At 40.9% G+C, this 27,385-nt stretch overlaps 2 protein-coding genes across 9 annotated transcripts in view; one reads left to right on the forward strand and one right to left on the reverse strand.

Annotated features, from left to right (window-relative positions):
* Positions 1-27,385, forward strand: part of LOC127048294 (uncharacterized) — a 991,921-nt gene that overhangs the window by 661,846 nt on the left and 302,690 nt on the right. The window lies entirely within an intron of this gene.
* The window catches only part of FAT1 (FAT atypical cadherin 1), a 176,229-nt gene that overhangs the window by 44,915 nt on the left and 103,929 nt on the right, over positions 1-27,385 (reverse strand). For 7 of the 8 annotated variants that reach the window (XR_007773554.1, XM_050947217.1, XM_050947218.1 and 4 more), the window contains exons 4-7: positions 24,140-24,201; positions 15,248-15,577; positions 14,494-14,704; positions 8,734-8,873 (exon numbers count right to left, since the gene is read on the reverse strand). Coding sequence is in view for 7 of the 8 variants with exons in the window: in XM_050947217.1 (XP_050803174.1) it covers positions 8,734-8,873; positions 14,494-14,704; positions 15,248-15,577; positions 24,140-24,201 (743 nt within the window). In the remaining variant the exon portion in view is untranslated. Of the gene's footprint in view, positions 1-8,733; positions 8,874-11,325; positions 11,395-14,493; positions 14,705-15,247; positions 15,578-24,139; positions 24,202-27,385 lie in introns of all 8 variants that reach the window. The other variant, XM_050947222.1, reaches the window with a different exon arrangement.

Genomic DNA, 27,385 nt, shown 5'->3' on the forward strand with positions numbered 1-27,385 from the left:
CACAGAAGAGAGGGCGTGGGAGGGAGGGGCATTCGAGAATTGCGGGGGATAGTCTCAAGATCTCTAGGACCCAGCAGTCCGAGGTGACCTTCAAACCAGGATGAATGGTGGGATGGAGACAGCTGACGAAAGAACCAAGTGGATCCAAGGGGATGACTGGGGTGTTGCTCTCGAGTGTACCCTCAAAACGAGTGCTTCTGGCTTCCAGGATGCTTTGCCGGACTGGGCTGCGTGGGTGAGCAGGAGGAAAAGTGGCGACAACCAAAGCTCATGTGTCTATCTTTTCTCCTTGCAGACCCCCATCAAGGCTGCCAAGGTCTTGGTGATGACCAGAACTGCTTCCTTGCAGACTGTGGTGTATGCATGCCCAGTGAGCAAAGGGTGGACCGAGTGTCCTCCAACCCATGCAACCGTCTGTCTGCTCTCCAAAGAGTCCATTCCCATAAAATGGGAAGTCTTGGTTTCTCCCAAGAAATGCAGACCTCAATGCAATGGTCTGAAGATAAGAGCTTTGCCTCATTGACCACGCCGATGTGACCACCGTAGCGCCAAGTCAGCCTGTCCTATGCCATTTGAAGAGAGCATCTTGCTGCCACGGTACCCTCCTCCTTTTCAACCCTTTTGGAGGTGGGAGGGATGGATAATGGAATTTGCTAGAGGACCATGGCAATTTTCAGGACCCCATCATGCACTAGTAGTGCAACACAGGCAGGGGTAGAGGCGGAGAACACATTGAACAAGGTGTCCACTTGCTCGGCCATCTCCTCCACCTGTAGGCCCAAGGTTCTCGGCCACCTGTCGAAGCAGGGCCTGGTGTTCTCTTCGTGCAGTGGGCTATCCCCTCCAGGGTCCCGCCACCATCTCATCCAGGGATGAAGAAAATGATTTTACCACCTGGAGAGGCCCGGGGCATCATTGTTTTGGCGTGGGCACTGGCTCCTCTACCCCGACCTCTGAGCACGTTTCCTGCACTGAGTCCGGTGCCATCAACTTTTGCTCCAAGGTGGTGGCTGACAAGTGGTGCGAAAGGGTCATTGGCATCACAAGCATGTCCCACGCATTCCAATAGGGCCACTGTACTGGCCACTGGTCATGCTGCCAAGGCAGCGCTGCAGAAGTCGACACAGCCGCCAGTGCCCAATCACGCCGATGACGCCTTGGCAAGGAAATAAACTGCCCATCCATGATGGAACAATGCCCTTCCGGTGACCATGGTGGAGCCGTCAATGCCTACGTTTGCTGGCTGACCGTCGCCACTGGAGACCAGCACTTCGAATAGGAGGACCAGTGCTGGGGCGATCAGTATCGTGACGGGAATATGATCGGCGTGAGGCTGAATGATACTGGTAATATGGAGACCAGTGCCTCCCCCTAGGTAACCTGCATCAAGAGGGCGGAGACAGTGACACGGTGCCAGTGATCTAAGGTGAGCACCTGAGGATCTGGGCTGCAAAGCCGGAGATCTGCAGCTCGGAGTGGGAAAGCACTGCCTCGGCATAGGAGATCAGCACTGCCTCTGGGATGTCTTGGTGGCTGGATTGCTCTAGTAGGGAGACTTTGCTGCTTCCTGCGGCACACATGAAGCCAGTGGTGCTGGTAGAGGCCTCTGCTCTTTAGGTGCTGGGAGAGCCTGGGAAGGCATCGACCCCACCACAAGTCTGGGTCCCCTACTGCTCCTGGTAGTCAGCAGTGGATCCTTTGAGGGGCTATGGGCCTCAACTGGAAGCACGTTCAAATGGCTCAGGTGTGGGTGGGTGGCCAGAACTGGGTCCTTTGTCTGAAACCCCATGGCTTTTCTTGCTCGGTGCCAGGACGCCATGTTTCTTGGTTGTCTTTCTGGGTACCAGTGTAGGAGAGCGGTGCCGGGTAGAACTTGGTGCCAGGGGTGCGCTAGGCACCATGGTTGAGGTACTAGGGGTAGAGTCCAGTCGGGACAGCTCAGAAGCCGGTCGGAGAACAGCCTCCATGAAGAGAGCCCTCAAATGTACATCATATTCTTTCTGGGGCCTGAGTTGAAAGTTTTTACAGATATTACACTTGTCCTTCACATTTCATTTCCCCAAGCACTTGAGGCAACTGCTGTGGGGGTCACTAACAGGCATAGGCCTGTTGCAGTCCGAGTAGGGCTTAAACCCCAGAGAACTGGGCATGCCCTGCTTGGGGAAAAGTCCCCAATGGAACTCTAACTTCTAACTACACTTAACAATTACTTAACACTAACTACCATAAACAAACTATTTACAAGGCCCTAAGGCTCAAAATCAGAAGAGACAAACTGCTAGCCATTGCTATGCAAGGAGAGGCATTCTGACTGACCACCATGGGTGGTAAGAAGGAACTGAGAGGGCAAAGGGCCAGCACCGCCTGACATACTGATGCATCAGCATGGCACTCAAGGGGGTGCCACAGCCGACCCTACGGATACCGCTAAGGCAAAAATCACCAATGACCGCACACGTGGGCGTGTGCACACCCAGAGTGGAATCGACATGAGCAAGTACTTGTAGAAGAACTGGTTTAACTGAGAAGGGGAATGTTGAGCACAATACCAGTATTATCAACTTTAACTTCCCATGGTACTACCAAATGACACAAGCAGAAGGGACCTCAGGGTTAACACTTCACTAAGGAAGTGAAGGACAATTGTCTTTATCAAAGAGGATTCTCTTAATAGTGTACTACATTGTTAATGTTGAATATGAGCTCAAGCCTTGCTGTGGAACTGAACACATCAGCTTTAATCCCAGTCACGAAAAGTGCTGCCAGCTAAACAAATTAAGGCTAGTTCCTCAAAGAGGACATAGCCATGGTGCTGCAACATCTAACGTTTAGACACTCTTCAACCTAATGGAATTCACAGCACCAAGTCAGGTACCCAGGATTCCTATATAATGCATGGGAAGAGTTAGAGAACAAAAGCCAGCAAGCTGAGTGGGGCGCTGCCTAAAACCAGACAATAGGAAATAATGAGGAGAGCTGTGCAGACTATAAACCACACACCACAGAAGGACTTCAGCGCTGCTGTACCACTTTAATGAAAACACTCTTCACCTCTGGCATAATTATTCCACCTACCCGAGAAGCAGTAGCTATGTTGACAGGAGAAGCTGTCTCTCCAACATAGTGCTGCCTACACCGGGGGTTAGGTCAGTATTACTACATTGCTCAGGCGTGTGGATTTTTCACACCCATGAGCAATGTAGTTATACCACTGTAAGTGTGTAGTGTAGATCAGACCTAAATCTGAGCCAGAGGAAGATATCTGCTTGGGATTCACAGTTGCACTCTCCTGGAGTTAAGTGCCTATGCTCCCCAGTTTTTGAACTTGGGTCTCCCAAGCGAATGCTGTAACCAGTGAGCTATTGAGTCAGTCATTCTCACTTGTTCTGTCTCTGGCTCAAACATCAGTCAAGTCACAATCAAGCCCCAAAACTTCAGACTCACATTTTATGTTTGACCTAGTTGTGGAGTTGAAAACTAAATTTTAAGTTTCAGGATGAACTTATCAATCATCAAGGCTATTATTTTGTCTCTATCTACTTACATGATGGCAGTGTACAGTGTCTCTGGATGTGTAAAAAATAAAAAATAAAATAAAAATGTAAATGGATCAAATTTTCAAAGCTATTTCAAATCAGTATCTACTGGCACTGACAATTTTCACAAACAAGTTTTTCACATAATATTTCCAGATCCTCATTTTTACACAAACAAAAATTGGATGCAAAAAATGTGTAGGTGTAATTTTAGAGGCCACTCCAGAAAGCATCGGCTTCTGGGTAAGCACAATACAAACCACAATCTGTATGATACCATTTTAAAATGAAAACCATAATAAAATAAAAATAGCTACATAAAGCAGAAAGTAGGGTATAGATTATATTCAAAAGAAAATATTATAAAATTGCTTTGAATACGATAAGGTAGTAGCTTGGAGGGAGAAGATGCAGATTGCAGGAGCATACCATAGAAATGCTTGATGCTAACAGATCAGAATGGGATCTCTGAAATAAGGAAATCTCAAACCACAGAGTTTCAAATCATTTTACAGAGGTATATAAATGGCCTTATCACACCACTGATCTGTGCACACATTCTTCACTGACATCAGTGAGATCTGTGCATGCAGATCTAGAGAACAAGAGAGTTGGAAGTAAGCCGGACTACAAGGATGAATACAAGGGTGACAGCTAAACTGTGATAGGAATATATTAAGATGGAACTTATAGAGAAAATACATGTCATTGCCACAACAAGTAAAACTCCAAAATGAGAATATTCATCCATAAAAAAATTGTCTTCATCTTTGGAATATATTCATCCTTGTAAAATATAGTTTAAAAACAATTAATTTCTTTTTGTATTTTTACTAGGTTTACCCTCTTGTTTCCTTATGTAGTTTAAAGAAAAAAATTTCTTCTTACTCATAATTATATCTATCTACAGTTATATTCTTGCTCATGAATAGCCTGTTTTAAAAGTTAATGCTCGTGAGATAAAGTAATCTTATTCTACTAACAGAGAAGTGTTTCTGTTGAGCAGTGTGGTCATTGTAAGCAAAATGCAAATTTAACTAATGAGCGGCCTTGTATCCTCCTTTCCCTAATTGACCCCAAAGAATAACATACGTATACATTTTACATAAAGCAAAATTCAATATTTTGCTTCTAGAAAAGCAACAAGTAAATTGCTGCAATTAGCCTTAAACTACCTTATCTATTACTTCTATTTATTGAAAAATGGATAGCAATACCAATGGCTACAAGTGGCTGAAGTAGTAAACAGTAATTTTCACAAAAATCAACTGAGTAGTTCATGCATTTGTTCTTATTTCCCATGCATAATCTTTCCCATTTAAGGCCAAAATAGTATTATCCAAAAGGATTAGTACTTTGAATACACTTGATTTTTTTCAGTGTGATTGTCCCAGTCATCTCCACCACTGTCAAATATTGTTACAGGAGGCCTGTAATGTGTTTATTCTCTTTGTGCATCATGCATTTAGCTGCATATGAAACTAACAGCTTCATGCCTACTGCCTGGATATTTTTCAAACAAGCAATTTAAATAAAGTCATGAAAGAGTCAAATGTTCCACAGATGTTCATGGCTTACAGCCAGCCAAAGCCTTATAGTTTAGAAAGTCAGATACAATGGGTTGTTTTTACATAATGGGGCTGTATATTTTATTTGTTATTTTCCTATAGACAATAATATGATAAAGTCATTTCCTTTTGCAAGTAAAATTTAAGATTACTTTAGAAACAAGTACTACAGTTAATCAAGGCTTGTTAAACTGCTCTTTGTATTCAAGTTCTTAGTCAAAGTATTTTGTGTGTTAAAAGGTGTCCATGGAGGCTTATTACACTTGATATTTCTGAACATAGTATTCGGATTTATAACTTATTTGTGCTTAACACAGTTTGCTTACTACTCATCAGGTCTTACAAAGATCCAGCATGATTTCAGCATTTGAACTATAATCATTGTTACTAAAGGTGTCAGGATTTAAGTGCAACTCTATTTTCACATTGGTAGTCCTAAATAACTAATTTTCAGGGAAAATAAATTAATATCTCTGTGAAATTAACTAAGAGAGAAGGTGGGTGAGGTAATATCTTTTATTGGATCAACTTCTGTTGCTGAAAGAGAAAAGCCTTTGAGCTACACAGGAGCTCTTTTTCAGTTAAATCAAATGTGAGGATGCATTCCTGAAACATACCCTCTCAACTTTAGTCCTGTGGATTTTCTTAAATAGATTGGTGCATTTGGGTTAGGCAGGAATTACGAGAGAGAGGAGAAGATTGAATGAGCTCTGAAAGGTGATATATCCAGAGTAAAGCCAATGAACATTCTGTTCACGCACCACCTGTTTTATAGTTTCTACTAATGGACACTCGTCGATCCATGTGCCACAGTCATATGAGAGTCTAACAGCACAGCCCATGCTTATCCCACCAACAGAGGAAAGAGAAAGATAATGAAATGGAAGACTGAGTTCTCCTGCAAAAGAAACCACAACCTTTGCTTCTGCCAACTCTAGATAAGAAGGGAAAGGCCAGAGAGAGAGAGAAAAAAAAGAAAACCACTGGAAGCAATCAGTGAATTTAGAGGAAAAAAAGAAGACAAGTTAATTACTTCCATTCCAATTACCCTGGGGGAGATTGCAAAGTAAGTATTTACAAAGTTCACCTTGTTTTAAAAATGTAGAACAACAAGCTCATTTAAACACAATGGGTGGGAGTCTGTGTGCATCTAACGAAAACAACAAGGAGTAAAAGGAGTCCGGTGGCACCTTAAAGACTAACAGATTTATTTGGGCATAAGCTTTTATGGATTAAAAAAAAACACTTCCTCAGATGCATGGAGTGAAAATTACAGATACAGGCATAAATATATATTGGCACATGAAGAGAAGAGAGTTACCTTACAAGTGATCAGGAGTACTTGTGGCATTTTAGAGATTAACAAATTTATTTGAGTATAAGCTTTTATGGGCTACAGCCCAGTTCTTCGGATGCAACCAATATTGAAGGCCAGTTTAGAAGGGTGGATGTTGTCCACTCCCAATAACTGATGAGGACATGTCAATACCGAGAGGGAAAATTACTTTTGTAGTGAGCCAGCCACTCCAGCACATCATCAATGATATATAACCTATCCTGGAAAACGATCCCCCACTCTCATAGGCCTTGGAAGGCAGGCCCAGTTCTTGCTTACAGACAGCCCCCCAAACTGAAGTAAATGGTCACCAGCAACTACACACCACACCACAGAAATAGGAGCCAAACCCTATAACAAACCCCGTTGCCTTCTCTGTTCCCATATCTTCTCTAGTGACACCATCACAGGACCCAACTACACCATCAGAGGCTCATGCACTTGCACATCTACTAATGTGATATATGCCATCATGTGCCAGCAATGCCCGTCTACCATGTATACTGGCCAAACCGGACAGTCTCTACATAAAGGGACACAAATCAGACATCAGGAAAGGTAACACACAAAAGCCAGTAGGAGAACACTTCAACCTCCCTGGACACTCAGTAACAGATTTAGAAGTAGTCCTACTTCAACTAAAAAAACTTCAAAAACAGACTTCAAAGAGAAACTGCTGAGCTGCAATTCATTTGCAAACTTAACACCATCAATTTGGCCTTGAATAAGGACTGGGAGTGGCTGCCTTTCAGAGACCTTTCCATCTGCCTCTTCCTGAGCTGTGCCAAGGAGAGCCCAGGATCTGGACCAAAGTTTGGTTGCACTTTCACTGATGGCAACAGCAGCAATTCTTACATTCTCTCTCTACCATTTAGGGGCCCCTAAGCTTTGTGAGGGTCAGAGAGAGCAGTTATGCTCCTGACAAATTCCAACACTAAGAAAAACATGTCAAACTTTTTCTCTCTTTTAAAAAGAAAGGGAAATGCAAAAGACATTTTTAATATATGAAGGCTGTGCTAACAAGTAAAAATAATGGTAAATTTCAACAGCAACTTTAGGTCTCTACACTGTACAAATGTAGTAAGTGCAGCTCCTGCTTTTTGATCAAATATTATGAAGCTTAATATAATGCTGTTAGTGTCATAACATATATGCCATAAATGCATGCAGGAGTGTGCAATGCTGCAGGTAGGAAATGGTATTCAATCCTTCACTTTAGCTTTTCTTGACATTTATATTTTAACTATATACTTTACTTTAACCTATACGTCACATTAAAGAATTTTCCACATTTAATTGAAAATAAAAGATAAATAGCTATAAGTGATGCATACTTCATGCTCTAACTGAGGAGCTACTATAGATTACAGAGAATCACAGCATACTCTTCCAGTCCAATTCAGGGGTCTTCCATGAATGGATCTACTGCCTTCAATGTGGAAAGGGGACTCATACACCTCCATGGCATTGTCCACTGCAACATGGAACTGGTGGAGTGCTCTCTATGCATCCAGGTCCACACTAGGGGAGAAGACTGGGATGAGTTCTGGTGATGCATGTCATATCCTCTCTGGCCACAGGCTGCATTTTCTTCTCTGTGTAACCTCCCCATAGGCTGCCAAGCCAAGGAGAACTCCCTGCTAGTGAAGTTTCAAGCAAGCCAGAGCTGGTACAGAGACACATGGCCTGTCATGGGTCCTCCAGCCCTACACTCGTTTCCATAGGTGGCAAACCTCACCTCCCCTGAAAGGTGGTTTGAGGGAATCTCCACAATGGATATGTTAACTGAAATGTCATCACACTGAACTTGCTCGCATAGCTTTTAATGCAGGAAGGGGAAGAGATGGCTCACAATATGTTGCAGTTAGCTTTTTGTTGCGGAATAACAATGATATTGATTTTATACTGAAAGTTTTCCATCCACAGCTCTCAAAGTGATTGACAATGATTTATTTAATGCCTTGCTGAAACACTCATGGAGGTTGCTGATTTTTAAAAATTATTAATTCTTTTCTTGTAAGTGAATCACATATGTAAGGCTGAGCTCTTGTTTTTCATTTACTTTGATATTATAGGAATATTTGAAAGTTGTTAATTCAAATTGTACTAATCTATTTATACATAACCTTTCCACTTCAAATGCCCAACACTAAGGCAGTATCAACATCATAATCCACTTCTTTTTCAGATGCAGTCCCTAATTTATACATACCATATGCATGGCCAGAAAAAGAAGGGCTACAAGTTCTTCATTCACAAGTTCTTTTAACAAACACTATTAGAAATCCATTACCTGGGTGCTGATAGAGCTGGTTCCATCTGTCGCCTCTACTGTCAGGTTGTAATTTGATTTCTGTTCTGCATCAAGAGGTCTAGCTACAATGATGGTTCCAGTGCCCTTGTCTACATCAAACCGGCTGTCATAGTTGCCACCTGGTTCAAGAAATTGAAAGAGACAGAAGTTCATTAAACATTGCAGTGGTGTACTTTCTCGTGTACGTACACTTTGCTGTCTTAGGACATTTAAGCTCGGGTATGAGTTAATCCTTCATATGGCTTTGGATAGAGCCTCTTTGCTGACTCATGGGATGGCACTGATTGCATCCTGTGGGAAGATTCTCAACTCTCTGTCTTTTGAGATCTTGATTTAAAGATTGGATGCCTTTCTAAAGATATGTTCCAGCTTCAACACAGACTACTGAGCTTGCTGCAGGAATTAATGGTTGAAATTATATGACCTGTGTTTTGCAGAAGGTCCTTTCTGGCTTTAAAATCTATGATGAATAGCAAGTCCTTCAAACCAAGAGGGCTGTCACTATTAGGGTCTCTGAGGTCAAGGTAGAGGAAGTAATACCAAAATATGGAAAAATTCGAGAAAAATCACAAAAACCATAGCTCCTTGAAAGACACTAAGCTCCTTTTCTGAAACAAATTTGTTTACTTACAAAACTTCAAATTGACCTAAGAAATATAGTTCAATAACCATGCTGAAATGTAGCTCAGTAACCAACAGCCAATCATTTAAATGTTTAGTTGATCATAATAAATTTTGTGATACTCTAAGCAGTCTGCCCTGACAACATACTAGCTATTAAGACCAAATGTTTTTAGCAGTGATAAATACTGGTCATTAACATCAATTGGTTTAGACTTTTAGATAAACTATTTAAAATGAAGAAAATTAGTTTCTATTGCTGTCAATGTAATGTTAGTTGTGGCTAACCCATTTATCCTAATTACATTGTGCATATGTTTTTCTAATTATATATTTAGAAGCAGATTATTTAGACATAAGTGGAGTGATTTTTTAAAGATATTAAATGCATATATTAGGAAATCACTGCATTTCAACTATAAAGAGACATGCATAGAAATGAGGGAGTGAAAAACAGAGATGGCAAAATTCTACCTAATCAAAATAAGAAAAATACTGAAATTAATTCCATTTCCTGAAAACGTTTGCCTTCAGAAGTTGCAGGACAGATAGATCAGATGAGGACAGACATCTGGAGCAGGAGTGGGCAAAATATGGCCCGTTTAACATTTCTGTCTGGCCCACCAGCAATTTGACTGTCCCCTCGTGATCTCTGGGCCATTAAAAGTCCCGTGACACAGCATGGTGCTGCCATGGCCCCACGCTGATCCCAGAAGTGGCTGGCTGCTGCAGGCATGTCTCTGTGAGCCCCTGGCAGGGGGTGGGGGGGAAGGGGCCCTGCACGCTTTCCTCACCCCCAGCACCATCCTCACAGCTCCCATTGGCTGGAAACTGGTGCTTTTGGACAGCACACGGAGACCCGCTACCCCCGTTCTCCCAAGAGGCATCCAGAGACGTGCCAGCCACAGCCGCTTCCAGGATCAGCATGGGGCTATGGCATGGAGGAAGCCGGCCTGAGCCCTGCTGCGCCGCCAGCTGGGAGCCGCCTGTGGTAAATGCCTCCTGGCCAGAGCCCACAACCCACACCGTCTCCTGCACGCCAACACTCTGCACCAGCCTGGTGCTCCCTCCTGCACCCAAACTCCCTCCCAGACCCCGTACCCCCTCCATTAATATAGTAGAAATGTGTGGCCCGTGACAGCTTTTCAAAATTTACGGAGAGGTCCCCCCTGCAAAAATAATTGTCTACCCCTGGTCTGGATTCTGCTTTACTGATTGACAGCTATTTAGTAACTATGAATGATAAGTGTATTGGTGACCTGGGAGTCTCACTACAGCCCAGCTCCTGTCCCAGAGGAAGTTTCCCTAGCATGAACACAGATCTAAATTGAGCAATGTGAAACTCAGCAGTTTTGGTTTGAATGGGTTTCATATATATAAAATTTTGGTTTGGTTTTGGGCCAGAAGTCAAACTTCAGAAAGTGTGCCCATAAAATTATCTTTTACTGCTGGTGGGTGATACTTCTTTTTTTTTTTTTTGATGACAGGGAGAATTTCATGTCTCAGTTTAGTCACATTCACTACTGTAAAACAGCAAGGTGAATGGATGAGAGAGTATCTAGTTGCACTTCTTCTGCAATATAGACAATCTCAGCAGCAGACTTTTAGTTTCTGGCCTGGAAAGCCTACAAGTCTTGCAGCGTTTTTACAAGGAAATCACAGATGCTTTGCCTAATATTACTATTCTATTAGTGCTGATATCTGTCAATCTCGTGAAGCAGCACCCAGTCCATCTGGTAAATTAAGGTGCAGATGCATTAATTCAGACCAAAATCCAAAACTAGAATTCTGATGTGCTGTGTGTACTTACAGCTAACATAACAAAACGAGAAGTCACAAAAGCATCTAAGCAAACTTTCATTCTTGAAGAGTTAATAAGATATTCTAAAATTGTGTGTTTTATTTCAGATCTCATAATTGGTTAATAAATTATGTGATCTCAGCAGATACCTTCTGCTGTACAGTTCAGGTCACAAGCCATCTGAAAGATGTAAAAAACTTCACTAGCAAGTTTGTCTCCTGGCACAGCCAAAAAGAAAGAAAGCATGGAAAGCAAGCACAGAACATAAAAGAAAGTTGTCAATCAAATTATTTCATGCTATTAGAAACAGTAAAGAGGCACAGCAAGAATTTGTAAGAACAGCTGATAATTTGACAATGTGATGTAGTCACATAGCTATCAATCTATTCAAAATACTTTGTTATTAAAAAATAAATCTTACAATGCAAGCAACAAGTTACAGTCCCTGGACCCAGTTCTACCATCAATCCACACACAAAACCCCAGTAGGAGCTGTGCTTAAGGAACAATAGCAGGACAAGGTCACTTGTCTTCAGTATGATCACAAAAAGGTTAAGCATATAAACATGAACATCAAATGTTTAAGCTATGCAGCATGCTGAGAAGAAAAATCAAAAGAAAAATATTAGAATATTAACACTCTATACATAGTACATAGTAGCTGAAACAAAGGAAACAAATGAAAGAAGCGTCCAATAGCATACTTTGGGCCCTACTAAATTCTGGGTTCATTTGGGGCAATTTCATGGTCATAGGATTTTTAAAATGGTAAATTTCATGATTTCAGCTATTTAAATCTAAAATTTCATGGTATTGTAACTGCGGGGTCCTGACCCAAAAAGGAGTTGGCGCGGGGAGGGGATTACAAGGTTATTTGGGGGGTGGTTTGCGGTACTGCTACCCTCATTTCTGCACTGCTGCTGGTTGCAGCGCTGCCTTCAGAGCTGAGCAGCTGCAAAGCAGCAGCTGCTAGCCGGGAGCCCAGCTCTGAAGGCAGAGCCACCAGCAGCAGCAGTAAGGATGGCATTGTATGGTATTGACACCCTTGCTTCTATGCTGCTGCCTGCAGAGCTGGGACCTCAGTCAGCAGCCACCACTCCCGGCTGCCCAGCTCTGAAGGCAGCAGCGCAGATGTAAGGGTGGCATGGCATGGTATTGCCACCTTTATTTCTGCTCTGCTGCTGGTTGGGTGCTGCCTTCAGAGCTGGGCACCCGGCCAACAGCTGCCACTCTCTGGACACCAGCTCTGAAGTCAGTGCAGAAATAAGGGTGGTAACACCGTGACCCCCCCATAATAACCTTGTGACCCCCCTGTAACTTCCTTTTGGGCAGGACCCCAAATTTGATAAACACTGGTCTCCCCTGTGAAATCTGTATAGTATAGGGCAAAAGCATACAAATGACCAGATTTCATGGTCCATGATATGTTTTTCATGGCCGTGAATATGGTAGGGCCCCAAGTATAGCATGTTCCAAAACCAGGGGTTCACAAGAGCCTGTTTCATTCAAATACTATTGCTTTACTCCACTGAAACTACCTTATAAAAGTCACCCATAACCTCTTTCTTTCCTAGTTTAAGGTCTCTTCTATGGACTTATTTTTCTTGTTCTCTGTTAACCACTCCTGAAACCATCTCCCAGTTAAGCCTCTATGACTCTTTCCTTTCATGGTTCCCTTATGTCTGCCTGTGGTCAGCAGGAGATTTCTTTGCCCATCCACCCTGGCTTGGCTGACCCAGCTGGCACACTGATGGGAACAGCCTCATATCTCTGCTTATATCCTTCCCCTGCCCACCTCTTAACTTCCCTATTCCCCTCCACGGTCCACCCACGTGTGCATGGGAATAGGAGCAATAGTCCCTTGCTTGTTCTCTCCCCTATGCAGTTACCAACAATGCAAACAGCCTTTAGAGGGATGCAAAGGAGCATCTATGCTCCCTCTCTCCCCTACACAGGTGTGTAAGGCAGAAGAGTTTTATATCCCATCTTTTTTTATTTTCATGCATTTGTTGAAATCTGATTGTAATCTTTGGACAGTGACCTGTCTTTTTAAATATAAAGTGCCACACAAGTGTATGGTTCAGTAAATGTTTAATAGTGACAACGACATCATAGCCACCACAAATCTCACTGGAACATGAAGCCAGCCTAAATTGAAAATAAATAGGACTACTCTTGAGATCCTTCCCTCACCACTCAAACACCACCCAGCTCCATGCACACGGCTAAGATTTTCAAAGGCAAATAAAGGAGTTAGGAACCCAACTTTACTGGTTTGCATAGGCTCCCACTGACTTTACACCAAGTTTGGTGCCTCATCCCCACAGATGCCTTTGAAAATCCTAGTCCAAGAACGTGCACAAATCAGGTAGGTTGTGACATGACAAGCCATAGTGCATCATGGAATATTTCCAGAAGCAGGTCCTGGCAATCTCTGATTTTGAAAGACGTAAGTGGCAAAATAAGTTATTTGTAATATTGGTTTCATGTTGAATTCTCCCCACACTCTTTCTTTTGGGGAATCCAGCAGATAACCCTGCAGTTGCTGGGTCCCGGGGAAGAGCTGTAGCAGAGTGCTGGGAGGTGGCGTGTCCGTGGGGCCATGCAGGGCTGTTTGGGGAGGCTCAGCCTCTCCTGGCCTTTGACACCTGCCACCCATGGTGTTGGAACAATTTTTGTAGTGGGGGTGCAGAGAGCCATTGAATCAAAGTGTAAACCCTGTATGTAATGGAAAGCCAGGGGCTGCGGCAGCAACCCCCTGAACCCTTAATTCCATCACCTATAGGCCCAATTCACTCTACCAGCACAGTGTCTGCCCCCAGTGCAGAAATTCAACCCAAAATGGGGTATGAAGGGGCGCTTCAGTGGAACAAAATGCCTATTAGAAGCCGTTAGTTTGGCTCCAAAAATTGGCAACACTTTAAAGCTTCCCTCTTCTGGATGAGTCCAGGACTGGATGTAAAAAAGCAACGTGAACACTGCCTGCTCTCTCCCATAGGTGAATTTATCCTTGGGTGCAGCAACCCTCACTAGCACAGAGAAGAGTCATTTTTATTGCTTACCCTCCCCCGCCACAAACTTTAGGAGTAACTTAATCCCACTTAGTTTATATACAAAATATTTGCAAGTCATTTTCAAAGCTGTCCTAACAGAATGTTGCAGCATTATATTTTGTGTTTACAGATAGAGAATTTCAACTCCTTATAAGGTTGTGAGCTAGGGTAGGACAAAAAGGCTGCAAGGAATAGTGCAAAATCTCAGCTAGCACAACATTCACCACTATATATTAATAATGAATAACTTTAAGGCCTCCTTACCAGTAATGTCAAACCAGAGCGGTGTGCTAAGAGGTTCAACAGCTATTACACCAATCATGTGAGCTACTGGATCACTTTCCATGACCGTAAAGGAAAAAAATGTTTCCTCAAAAGAAATAGGGTCTGTAGGTGGTGTAGGTTTTGAAATCCATTCTATATGAAGCCGAGTAGTCGAGGACCTTTGTGGGCGACCGTTATCCACAGCCTTAATCTATGAAATACAAAAAAAGACAACTTTGTGCTAAAGCAGTCATGTAATCTTTATATCACATAAATAAAAATATAACAAAAAATCACTAGTAAACAGATCTGAAAAGGTTTGAATGCCTCTTGAAAGGTGCTACGTGCCCTCAAACACCTAGGAAGCCAGTCGGAGTTGCGGGCACTCAGCTCCTCACAAGTTTGTATCTTTGCTTATCATAAATTTCACACTCATTTCACTAGTTTCCTTGAAGAAAGTTAAAGCTCAATTGTTGTAGTTTTCATTTCTGCAATATGTCACCATCAACCTAGCCACTGAAAAGAACAGTGCTGCTTGGATTCATGATCTCAATGCAAGTGACACAGATGAATTCACAGTTAAAAAAAACCAAAAACACAAAAAAAAACAACTTCTGGTCCAGTATCAAGTATTATCTGACGTTAAATTGCAAACACTGGAAACACTCATGCACCAGCTACTGAATAACAAGTGATGAAAGTACAGATAAAAGAGCACTTTAATGGATTAATGGCATATGAGATCTTGACTCACTGAAATAATATCATATTCTCCTGCTCCAGAAAACTTCTTTGATGATACCACTCCAGTTTTCGGTTCAATAAAAAATTTGCCATGTTCATCGCCCTCTTCAATGCTGTAAGATATCTCGGCATTGGGGCCTTCATCTTTATCTGCAGCTATAACCCGATAAATAGGTTGTCTCTTGGCAGTCCTCTCACGTTCTGGTTTCTCACGCTCTGGAAGCCTGATTTTGTAGAACTTTTGTAAAAACTGAGGTTTATTGTCATTCTCATCTAAGACTTTCACAACCACCCGGGCAATAGTTGACTTTGCAGGAATACCATTGTCTGTAATGGTTACCTATATTTATAAGAAAAGATAATAAGGTTAGTCTTCAACTCAAGCATGGTCTTTTCAAGATTATGCTAATGCATTTTTTTATCTAATACCTTTCAAACACTCAAAGAACGCTGGCTAATGATATTCAATTAATATTTTTTAAAAAGACTTCATTTATTCAGCTTTTTGTCTTAACATTTTGACTCTTGAAGTGTGCCATGTAGGAGTTAATAGGCACACATTAAAGCAACTGCATTATTTTCCAGCATTCTAGCTGAAATACTAACTTCATGAATGTCAGCCACAGTGAACAAGTTTAACTCGCTTTTTCAGTTAATGGCTTTATTGTAGTAACATTTTTATATATATTTTTAGCATAGTGTTTTCTTAAAGGTTTTATTTTGCAATTATTGTTTGATTTCCCTGTTCAAAAGATGCAATTTATAAGAAGCAAGTGCATAACTTAAAAAATTTGACAAGATGATACATTAAAAGATAGCAACACTTTAAGACATAAAAGCACTATGCAGTTTGAATTAACATTGAAAAGATAGAATTAAAAAAAAAATACTAAGCACAGAACACATATTTCCCGAATTTAAAGGAAATGGGAAATTGAACTCTACCCCTACTTTCCCAGCAATAGTCACAATTTTTATAAAGGCCACAAAAATAAGTGATCTTTCTCAACATTAATTCCAGGGCCGACCTGACATTATTGAGGATAGTGATGCATAAATAAATAACAAAAATGTTATGTTAATTTGAATTTATTTAGAAAGCAAAGAGGAAATCAATAGCTATGAAGTGGGAAAGAACCAAATGTATAGATAAATTTAACACATCTATAAGAGCAATTCCAAAAAAAAAAAAAAAGGTGTTCAATATGTATTTTAAATTACTTTAATATCTGTTGTAAAGAGGTAACAGATTTGAGTTTAATGCTCCTGACCCTGCAGCTCTCACTCACGTGAACAATTCCATTAATGTAACAGCTAGAGAGTCAGACTCAATGTTTGTATGCTGTACGTACAGCCTTCTACACAACAAAGAAGTTTACATATTGGGTGATAACAGGGGAGAATTTAGCTGCTAGCATGACAAGCATTCTTAAAAAACAATACCTGTACAAAATCAACATGCCTTCCAGTTGATGTTGTGCATGTTTTCCAGACAAACAGAATGAAGATGTATAGAATAATATTCATTAAAACAGATCTAATCCTTGCTCCATTCATTCATTTTTCTCTCATTCTCTTTTTGTCCCTTAGCTTCTCTTTTCAGTTTCTCAGATTTTCCTTTTTGTTTTTTGCCTTTTCTTTCTCGTACAAAACATGTACAATAATATACAGTGTTTTCTGACCTAGAGAAGCAGTCGCTTCTTCTATGTTATCTGTTGTGTCCTCTACTGGTTTTCTTTCCTTTGCCTCTTTTTTTCCCCCTTCTTGATTCTCTTTCCTTGCCTTTGTGTTCTATGTCGTTGTTTTACTTTATTTTCTTTGTTACAACATAGAAACACTCAGGAATGCCTGAGGGTCACCAGTATGTAATCCTAGGAAACTGATAGTGGGGAATATGCTCACCTTATCCGAATGGATACCTGCTTGACGGAAAAAAATCAAACAAAAACCCAAGGTCTCTGCCAGTAAGTTCTGGGGGAAATTTCTTCCCTACATCAGTTTAATCCTATATAGGATTTTATGGGGGAGAAGAAGTCTGTCAGTGAGAGAAACGACTTCTGGTAGAGAGTTTCTGCAATATTGTTGAGAACTTGCTCTAGGGAAGATTGCTGCTGAGCTGCTTGCTATGGGATTATGGAGAATACGGCGTGGGGTTCAGTAAGGAGAAATCAAAAAGTTTTCTTCCAGGTTCTTTCACAAATTAGTTGGATGACCTCAGGAGTCCAAATATGAAAATGATGCAGGAGGCAAGGATATCATGAACATAAAACAAGATTGTGGGAGAGGGGAACATCAGAAATGGGAGCTGAACCATTGACTTCACTGGGGTATGATTTCACCCTGACTGTCTACACATGAAGAGGGAAGGGTTGTTTGACTTCTGGGTAAGGATGGGATTGAAAATGTAGTATAATACAATTTGTAAGCACAAATAATAAATCTAAGCACTTATGCATCTTCATTTTATCAGTGAAAAATACATTAAACAATATAAATTACATGTACTCATCCTCATATCCAAATCCACGGCAGCTTTCCTGCACTATTAAATACTATTTCCCTTAAGAAGGTGAATAGAGAAAACTGCACACAGGCTTCTAGAGTAAAACTAAAGTATGATGAAATCACGCTGGAAACAAGAGAACAGGCAATGCTAGGTTGTACAAAATAACAGATCTGCTTGCAAAAAAATGAGCATTACCCTTGCTCAACAAAATAAGTTGCAAAACTGAAGAAAGTCAAATATGATCTGAAAACTATATCAGTTGTAGGTTTCTTACTAATAACTAAGTAAAACAATTGTTTAAATGTGAATTTTGATACAAAAGCATCCCTTTTCGTGATAAGAAAGGTAAAACAGAAATTAAATAGTAAAGGGTAACGTGAAGACAGCCTAAATTAAATTAGCTATATTTAAAAGAAAAACACCATTTAATGCACACATATAAAATAGAGAAATGTTAGAAACAGACAGAATGGAGCACATTATTTATTACTATGCAAACAAGAATGTAATCAAGGATCAATTTTAATAGCACACAAGGAATAAACCCTCCAACCCACCTGGACTGTTCAACGCTCAATTAATTAGCCAGATGCACAGCATCTTATTATTGCCACCATTCTGTGAATTTCTGGGTTTCTTCCCAACCTATTTCCAAGGTTATCAGCATAAAATTAACAAATGGGAAAATGTCTAATTCAGATTTTGGCTTTCATTATACTGTAATAGTTAATAATTTTCCCTTTGATACCTTTGCAGACTCTAATTTAAAGCTTTATTGATTAGGTCACAATGGCCTAGAAAGGGAAAAGGAGAACTAAAGGAGAACGTATACCAATACCAGGAGATAACCAATAACCAAAACCTAAGAGGAATCAGTACTTTTATTATTATTGTTTGCATAGAGCACATTACAGTAAGTAATATTTATATAATGCTAGGTGAAGTCCTAATCTAAAAATCATGTCCTATTGCCTTGAAAAATTTTTGCTCAGTTTACAAGTTATTTGTTATTATCTTTTATGTGTATTGCGGTAGCAACCGGAGGCCAATCAAGGATCAGGGCCACATTGTGCTAAATACTGTTTACACAGATAATGGAAAGATGATCCCTGTTCCAAAGAATTTACAATCTGTGTTGTGGATCTTATCACAGATCATAGATGACTTTAAGGAACTCAGAAGCGTGCAAAGAAAAGTGTACATGCAGTCTTCTCACAGATCCTTCCTGACCCACAAGCAATGGAAGACAGAAGGCAGAAGATTCTGGAAGTGAGTCGCTGCCGTGGTAAGTGGAATGGGCTGGAAGCTTCTGATTTTGTGAAAGACTGGTCTACTTTCTGTGGGAGAGGGAGCTGTACAGTTGCAATAGCCTTCATTTCATTAGAAGGGAGCCAATATACTTGGGGACAGGCTGGCTAGGGTAATGAGGAGAGTGTTAAACTAAAAAGAAAAGTAATGAATGAAAAGACAGAGGATAGGAGGAGGCAGCACAAAATTGAACTGTTGAGAACAAAATTAATCAAACGAACCAAAGGACATTATGAGAAGAAATTCTTTAGCTGTCAATACACCAATGCTAGCAGCCTAGGTAATAAACACGAGGTCTCACAATTGCTCATTTATTAGCATAAATTTTGATCCAGTTGGTAATACTGAAACCTGGTGGGATGATCTAGATGAATAGAATGTTAAAATCAATGGTTGTAATCTATTTAGGAAGGACTGAGTGGGCAAAAGGGGAGGGGAGTTGCACTCTATATCAAAAATGGCATTACTTGTTTCCAAGTCACTGGCAACTTGGAATGATCTCGACAACTCATGAATCAATGTCCTAATAGATAAAACACAAGATGGGTATTAGTTAGCGTCTGCCACTGATCACCATTTCACACTAAGGAACAGGATGACCTCCTCAAACACCTATCTATAACGTGGGGGGGGGGGTGGACTTTGTGATCATGGGGGGGATTCTGAGTGAAATCTGTTGAAGGTCTCATGCTGCCAGTACTAAAACATCCTTGGAATTTCTAAATATAACCATTTCCTAACTCAATAAGTATTGCACCAAACATTGGGAATTCTGTTAGACCTTGTCTTGACAAAGACGAACTGATCACACAACTAAAAATTAATGGTAGCGTAGGTACAAGTGATCATGACTTGATCATATTTATAATATGCAAACCAAGCAAAATCCAAACCAGTAATACATATGCTTGGTGCTTTACAATATACAATTTCACAAAGTTGAAAGCAATTATGAATCCAACTCAGCTGGGGAGGAAGAATTTAATCAGAAAAGTGTGAATGATAACTGGGAATTGTTTAAAGAAACTTTACCAGATGCTCAACTAGCCACAACCTCACAATTGAGGAAGAAGGTCATGCAGGTTAAAATACCACCCGGTTTAGAAGGCAAGGGAAGGCAGCTATGAAATTTTTTTTTAAATTACAATACGTAACAAATGGAAGAAAGGGAAGTTCTATGGACTGTGTTAAAGAGGAGGTCAGACTAGATGACCACAGTGGTCCCTTCTGGCCTTGAAATCTGTGGATGCATAGGACAAGAAACAAAAGATACATATAACAAATAATGGTGAAAGTAGGGAACTCTAACATTGACATGATTATAACCAGTGCAATAAGCAGTGGGCACAAACAGCAGCTGCCTGACCAATCCCAACTGTTTTGTAGGGATCACAGTATAAGTGGGTTTTAGGAAGTGATTTATGCAATGGCTTTGCAGATTTACATGTACAAAGATGATTTTTCCAACTAAAACATCACGCTTGCAAATTCAGTCTGAGCTCTGCAAGTCAAGCTGTGTATCTTCCTGTTCATTGTTCCTAGTAAAATATTCTGCATCCTAAATTCTGCCCTACTGTTAGAGCTGTGTAATCCCATTGTCCCCAAAGGTGATAAGAAAATCAAATTGATGGCAAAAATTGGCTCTTCAATTAGAATTGAAGGGCTAAATTCAACCCCCAGCTTCACGGATGTAGCCGTGGGTCAAGAAGGTGGTGTGCACAACCAGCACATTGTGAAGCCCAGTTCAGTGAGGTCTCTTGTGCTGTAGTTAGCATGCAGGGGATCACAGATGATATCAAGGAATAAGTTCACTAGTATATCTAGTTTCGTTTATTTCTTGCATTTTTTTCATAGAATCCTTCTAGAGGCTTAGTGTCTTCCTAAATTTTGATTAAACCCAAGATTGATGAGGCAGCCCTACTGTTAGTTTCCCTAGCTGACACTGCAGTCTCTTTTTATCGCCTTAGAGCTTAGGAACAAGTAAATGTCCACTGAAGTGTTACACCAATTATATTAGACCAGTAAAAACCAGCAGGATCTTATTAAAGGGGGCAAGACAAAGATGCCACATTTATTATGATAACAATTTGATTTACGACTAATAACTAATATCTTAATTCTTATACATACACACATTCACATTATACCTAATACCTATACACACATATTCACAGACACACCCACATTCATCAGGTCTTCTGCAGCTGCTGCATAGTTACCAGTCCTGAAGATAGCCTAAGTTCATGGCTTGATTTTGTAGCTTGGGTTCGTAGCTTGTGGCGGCTAACTGGCCAGGAAAGCTGGGCACAAGGACAAGCTGGATCTCTGTTGGGCAGGCACTGATGTCCTTCCATGTTGGCAGCAGAATGTTACCCAGAGTCTCTCATCTCATCCTTCTTTTTTATAGGCTTTTAGTTTGGATTCAAAGTCTATAGGTCTTGCTGTGTCACGCTGCCTCTGGATTTAGATTGATCACCCATCAATTGCAGGCGTGACTTTCAGCCTTGAACCTGGCTTTGATCTTCCTTCTGTTGATCTGTTGTCCTTTTCTTTTTAGGGTGGATGCTTCTTACTTTGTTGAGGGCTGTTGTCTAGGTCTTCAGCTATTGGTATTTGAACTTTATCTCATCAGGACAGGCTGGGCTGGAGGTTGATTCCGTCATTCATACATACCTCATTCATACATCTAAACTAAACTAATAAGCAGCAAAGAATCCTGTGGCACCTTATAGACTAACAGACGTTTTGGAGCATGAGCTTTCGTGGGTGAATACCCACTTCTTCAGATGCATGCACGATTCACCCACGAAAGCTCATGCTCCAAAACGTCTGTTAGTCTATAAGGTGCCACAGGATTCTTTGCTGCTTTTACAGATCCAGACTAACACGGCTACCCCTCTGATACTTAACTAATAAGATTACAGCAGGGTTTGCAAAAATGAAGGCTGGAGGAAGCTTTTACAAAATGGAGTGAGTGTTTTAAAATGGGGTTTGAATTACAATATGGAACAGAAGTTACAGTGTAGGCAAGTGTAGTGAATGGTGAACAGAAGTTACATTAATAAAGTGAACAATTAAAAACAATTTCATTTATCAGTTCTACAGAAGTATTAGATATACTGTAAATATCACTGTGAATATCAGTGCCTTCACTGTGGATGTTGGAATCAGCACTGTGCCATGATAGCACTGAGAAAGCAAGTGGTGTAGGAGCACTTAGTAATCCAAGAATTTAAACAAGAAGAGAAAATTTCAACCACCTTTTCCATTTACAAGTACAAAAGAACCAGAAGAAATTGAAATATACTGGATGGGATATTAATTATGACCCAAAAAACAAAACCTGATCAAGAACAAAACCTGATCAGACATAAGTTCCAGGCTGATGAAACTCTGGGACATCAATAAAGGTGATGAGATAAGATAGTCAAAAGAAGGGCTCATCTAACATATAATATTCTGCAAGATTCATGAATTTAACAAGCAGGAATATTCCACAAAGACGCCTATCTAATAGAACCCAGGATTTTACTGGGCAGATGAAGAAAACAGTAACTTATAATATGAAGGCCAATGGAACAGATACTATGATGTTATATGTGAATGAGCTCTCAAAACCAGTTTGGACAAGATTGTGGGTCAACGTATGTGTTTATGCTGAGGGTTGAGGGGTAGAAAGTGCCTTCTTACTTCCCTGTACAGACTGCCTATATTGGGGGATACAATGAGAGGGGAGCAGGAAGCCAACTCCCCTTCCTGAGCAGGTAACGAGAGCTTTGACTCATCCACCTTACACGCAAACACACTGGTCACCACAGCCAGATTTTTTTTATTTTTATTTTTCTGCAAAGGGTGAGCTCTGTACTTCTACCTGATGCTAATTAACCCATCCCACTAATTAAAACAAAAAGCCACCGTCTGGTTGAGTGGTACAGTAATTCTTACCCAGAGGTTGCATGAGATTTAATTGGTGTTTATAATGTTTATAATCTGTGTTAAGAAGTTCAAGTAACAGCACAGTTACTGACTGTTAACAAAAGGATTGTACTAGAAAAAGTAAAAAAACCAGTATGCTTTCATTGTATTTCTGGATCAAAAGTATTTCATCTGCCCAGAAACTGTAGATCAACTCTTAAAATGGGAGCAGATACATGACTTGGTAAATCACATTTAATATAACTGAATAAAGGACAGGGTCTACACTTTTACAGAATGCATACAAATGCAAATTTGGCTGTTTCATGTCAGAGAAACTGCAACACGCACTGTAACAGCACAAAATATTGATCGAGCTATATATTTGGGTTAGATTTAGCACAATCTTTTGAGTTTCTGTTCTAAATTATGTTTTCCAGAACAAATAGATGGTATCAGCTGAGCACGAAACTCCAGCTTATCCATTAAAAGCAGATGTAAGTAAGCAAAGGAAATGGGCAAAGGTTTCATAGCTAGATTATTTGACTCTGAATCCACAAGACATGCGTTTAATATATTACCTATTAACTTATCAGACATATGTTCAAGTCAAAATGCAGGTTCCCAAGCAGAATTATCCTTAAGTTTTGAATGTGACAGATAATTGTGTTACAATAGGTGGAAAAATTCCATGTCATCCTTCTAACATGTCATCTATATATCCTAACATTAAAAGTCTGCATCCGTCTTTTGGAGATATATAGTCACATTCAGCAAAAGGCAGTTATGAAACAATTATTCTCACATTTATAGACAGCAAAAAAGAAAAAAAGAAAAGAAAACCGAAGTATTCCCATGGTAATGCCTCTGATCTCAGGCCATATTTAGAAGAACCACAGCACCTCAGTTTCAGGGTAAAAATTAGTGTGCATGTTAGTTCTGTCTTACGTATGTTCTAAAAATAACAACAATACTGACGCACTATGTTACTATCAGGTGCTTAGTTCTGCGAATTGTTATTTGTTAAAAATAAGGATTAATTTCTCTCTCTAATTCTGTTTCCTGAATTCATTATGTAGAGTATCTCATATGGTAAATATTATTCCTTGTAAATTAATGGGTTCTATGTTCTATGCAGTTGTTTTATTTCAGAGATCTAAAGGAATCATTTACCTCCAGTATGTGTTCACTTTGCTGTTCTCGGTCTAGCTTTCTTGATGTGGTTATAATTAGCCCTGTAAATATAAAAGAGTAGTTCATCAGTCCTTGCAGAAAAGTAATTGTGATAGAGACTGAGTCAGTAATCAGTGATATGCCCAACCTGGACGTCTTCTTTGGTGGTCTCATACATGTCTGCAGAATTTAAGCTTTCATTTAAAAAAAAAAAAAAGTTTCTAGTCTTTATAATTGTGAAGATATCCTTTAGAATGTGAACCAAAGTTGAGCTGTTCTAGCGTCTAGACAGCAGATCCAATTTTGTTCTCAGATACACCTGTACAGCTCCTATGAGCCAATGGGAATTGCATATCTACATCTCACACACAAAGACATATGTGAACTGACCCCACTCATTGCAGGAGCGTATTCACTCATAAGTCAATTGTAATGCCTGTTAATCATTTTAGCAGAAGAACACAGCTAGTCTAGGACTCTAGACTAGGCACTGATCCTCCCGTGTTAAATTAAAGCTGCTTCACCAGTGCAAAACAGCTTTAAAGTTAGTTTAGTTGGCCACCAGAGGGAAATCTATGGCGCAGTGCCAATAAGGAGGAGTTCACAGTAATCAAGAAAGGAGATGATGTGGAGCTGAATATTTTTAGCTTTAGGGAAAAAAGAAAAGGGTGGATATTACAGATGTTATGGGGGAAGATGTAATAAGGATTGCACATGGCTTGGTATTGTAATAGGGAGAGAGGAGCCAAAGACAAACACCAGGTTATGTGAGCAAGTGATAGTGAGAATGGGGAAAGTGACGAGCATTTTGAATAAGATGTCAAGAAGAAAGTTTCGATCAATAGTATGCAAAGCAGTGGAGAGGCCAAGGAGGAGGAGGATGGAATAGAGACACTAATATCTAACTAGGAAGAGGTCCTACCCAAACTAATCCTTTCTAGGTTCAGGCTAATGACATTAGTCATTGAGACACATTCACACGAAAATGAAATAAAATAATACCATCACCACATCAGTGGCATAGCCAGGATGGGACATTTAAGAGAGCAGGAAATGATCGGGGAGGGATTGGGGTCCACTTCTTCCAACAACCTCCAGCCAGCATTGCAGGGTGCAATGGATGCTCTGGCCAGGGCTGCCCAGGGTGCCAGGTGCGCACCCACCTCTGGGAGAAGGTGTGGCAATGGCCCCCAGCCCAGTCCCACGCTGGGCCTGGCTCCCCAAGCGGCAGGCCTACCTTTTTTGAGGAGTCCTCTGCCTTCACAGAGTCACCGGAAGCTTGCCCTACTCCCAGTGGCAGATTAGTCACTGGACCAAAGGTGTATGGCCAGAGGCCCCAACCAATTGGAGGGCCCCAGAAAAATGGGTGCCCCATCACAAGCCTCCACTCCCTATCAGCAACGCCAGGTGGGTGGAGCAGGGCAAGCATCCGCGCCCTGACCGTGCTCCCTGGCAGAAGCACTGGGCAAGCGGAGGGAGCTAGGTAAGCCCCTGGCAACGCTCCCTGGCTGGAGCACCAGGCAGAGTGGGGCAAGCTGGGGCTGAAGCAGAGCTGGGGCTAAAGGGTGGGCCTGGATGCTAAGTGGGTGGGCCGTGGCTCACCTATGATTACACCCCTGCACCACACTGAGCTTCCAAAGCATCTCTTATCTGAGGCTCTCTAAGCACTTTGCAATTATGGGTAAGTACTGTTATCCTGATTCCACATGGCAGAATTGAAGTATGGAGAAGTTAGTGACTTGCTCATGGTCTTGCAGTAAATCAACGGCATAACCCAGAATAGAATTCAGGTCTCCTAATGCCATGCTACTGCTTTTTTATTATAAATACACCTTTCAAAACAAAAACATCACAAACATATCAACTAATGAAAACTGAATTGCTAAACTGAAAAATAAGAATATCTATTTTGTGTCACAGCCCTGATAGAAGTAGAGCTTGAAACTCAAAAAAATTTACATCAATAAATTTCCAGTTTTACTTATAGAATTCTACTCTATTGGCATTTCTTTCTATCTGGCATAGCTAGCAAATAATCTGCCACAAAATAATTCTAGCCTACATACACCAACAAAATGGACAGTCACTTCTAAATAATATGAGTAACTCCTATACATGACAATAGCTGTCAACTATACAGACAACTATTATTCTTCAAGAAATGGGTAGCATAAATCACAATCCTTTCAATTATGGTCAACACTGTCCTCAGTTTTCCAGCAATTCCATTCTTCCATTGCAGTGAGTAATTTTTTCTATCTAACTTTTTCTGACCATTCCTCCCATTTCGTTGTGAACACTGGCAAGCTTCAAACATTTCATATACTCAAAGACAAAGCATTTGCCAAGCTTCTTGGCTGAGGCTGACCATTCTATCTCTTTTCTTGTCACCTGCACGCTAGGGAGCAGCTTAGAATTGTTAACTGGAAATGAACAAATGGGGGACCAGATGCTCACCTCCCCTTACGTAGGCAAAAGGAGCAAAAAAAATTAGACTTTAGGAAGCAGCACCTCTGCTGTATGTCCTGTTCTGGGGAGCCCATAAAGTGCTTCTGAGGAAACTTTACATATGCAGGGGGGGAAGGAACCACTCTACGAAGCATGAGTACCTTGAGGCCCTGCAGATTTCGGACTGAAAATCTGAGATGGGATTAAAGCTCTAGCCTCCTTTCTGCAGCTATGACCCCCCTCACAGAAAAAGGCAGGGCAGAACAGAGTGCCAGCTCAGCTGCTGAAGCGTCTTGCTACTGAGGGGCTGGGGAATGGGGCAAGGAGGAGCCCACCAAAGACCACAGTGAAGGGTAAAGTCATTCTAGGAGATCCATGTGCTTATGCTTTGTGTTGCCCTGTCGACCCTTAAGATTCTCAGACTCCACCAGACTGGGAACCCCTCCCTTTCAACAGTAGCATGCAGACCTAACTCCATAAGGTGAACCCTGGGAGCAGCACTAGTGAATGCCAAACACTGCCTGGAAAAGCTTACATCATACTACAACTATACATTAACATATCACATCTTTACTGCAAATAAATTCCCCAAATTAGGAGTTCAAGGTCTAACCTAGTTCTGCACATTACCATTTATGAAATGAATTTATCAGGTTAGACTTCTCTGTAATTGAAATTGATTGATATACTTTGGAAACAAAGAAGTAAGCAATATACTTAAAATTAATATGCTTTGATGTTAAAAAATGGTTGTTAATACAATCTTTTGACTAAGTTTCATGATGTTGCGTGCAACGC

Source organism: Gopherus flavomarginatus, chromosome 3 (assembly GCF_025201925.1).
Source record: "Gopherus flavomarginatus isolate rGopFla2 chromosome 3, rGopFla2.mat.asm, whole genome shotgun sequence".
Taxonomy (NCBI): Eukaryota; Metazoa; Chordata; order Testudines; family Testudinidae; genus Gopherus; species Gopherus flavomarginatus.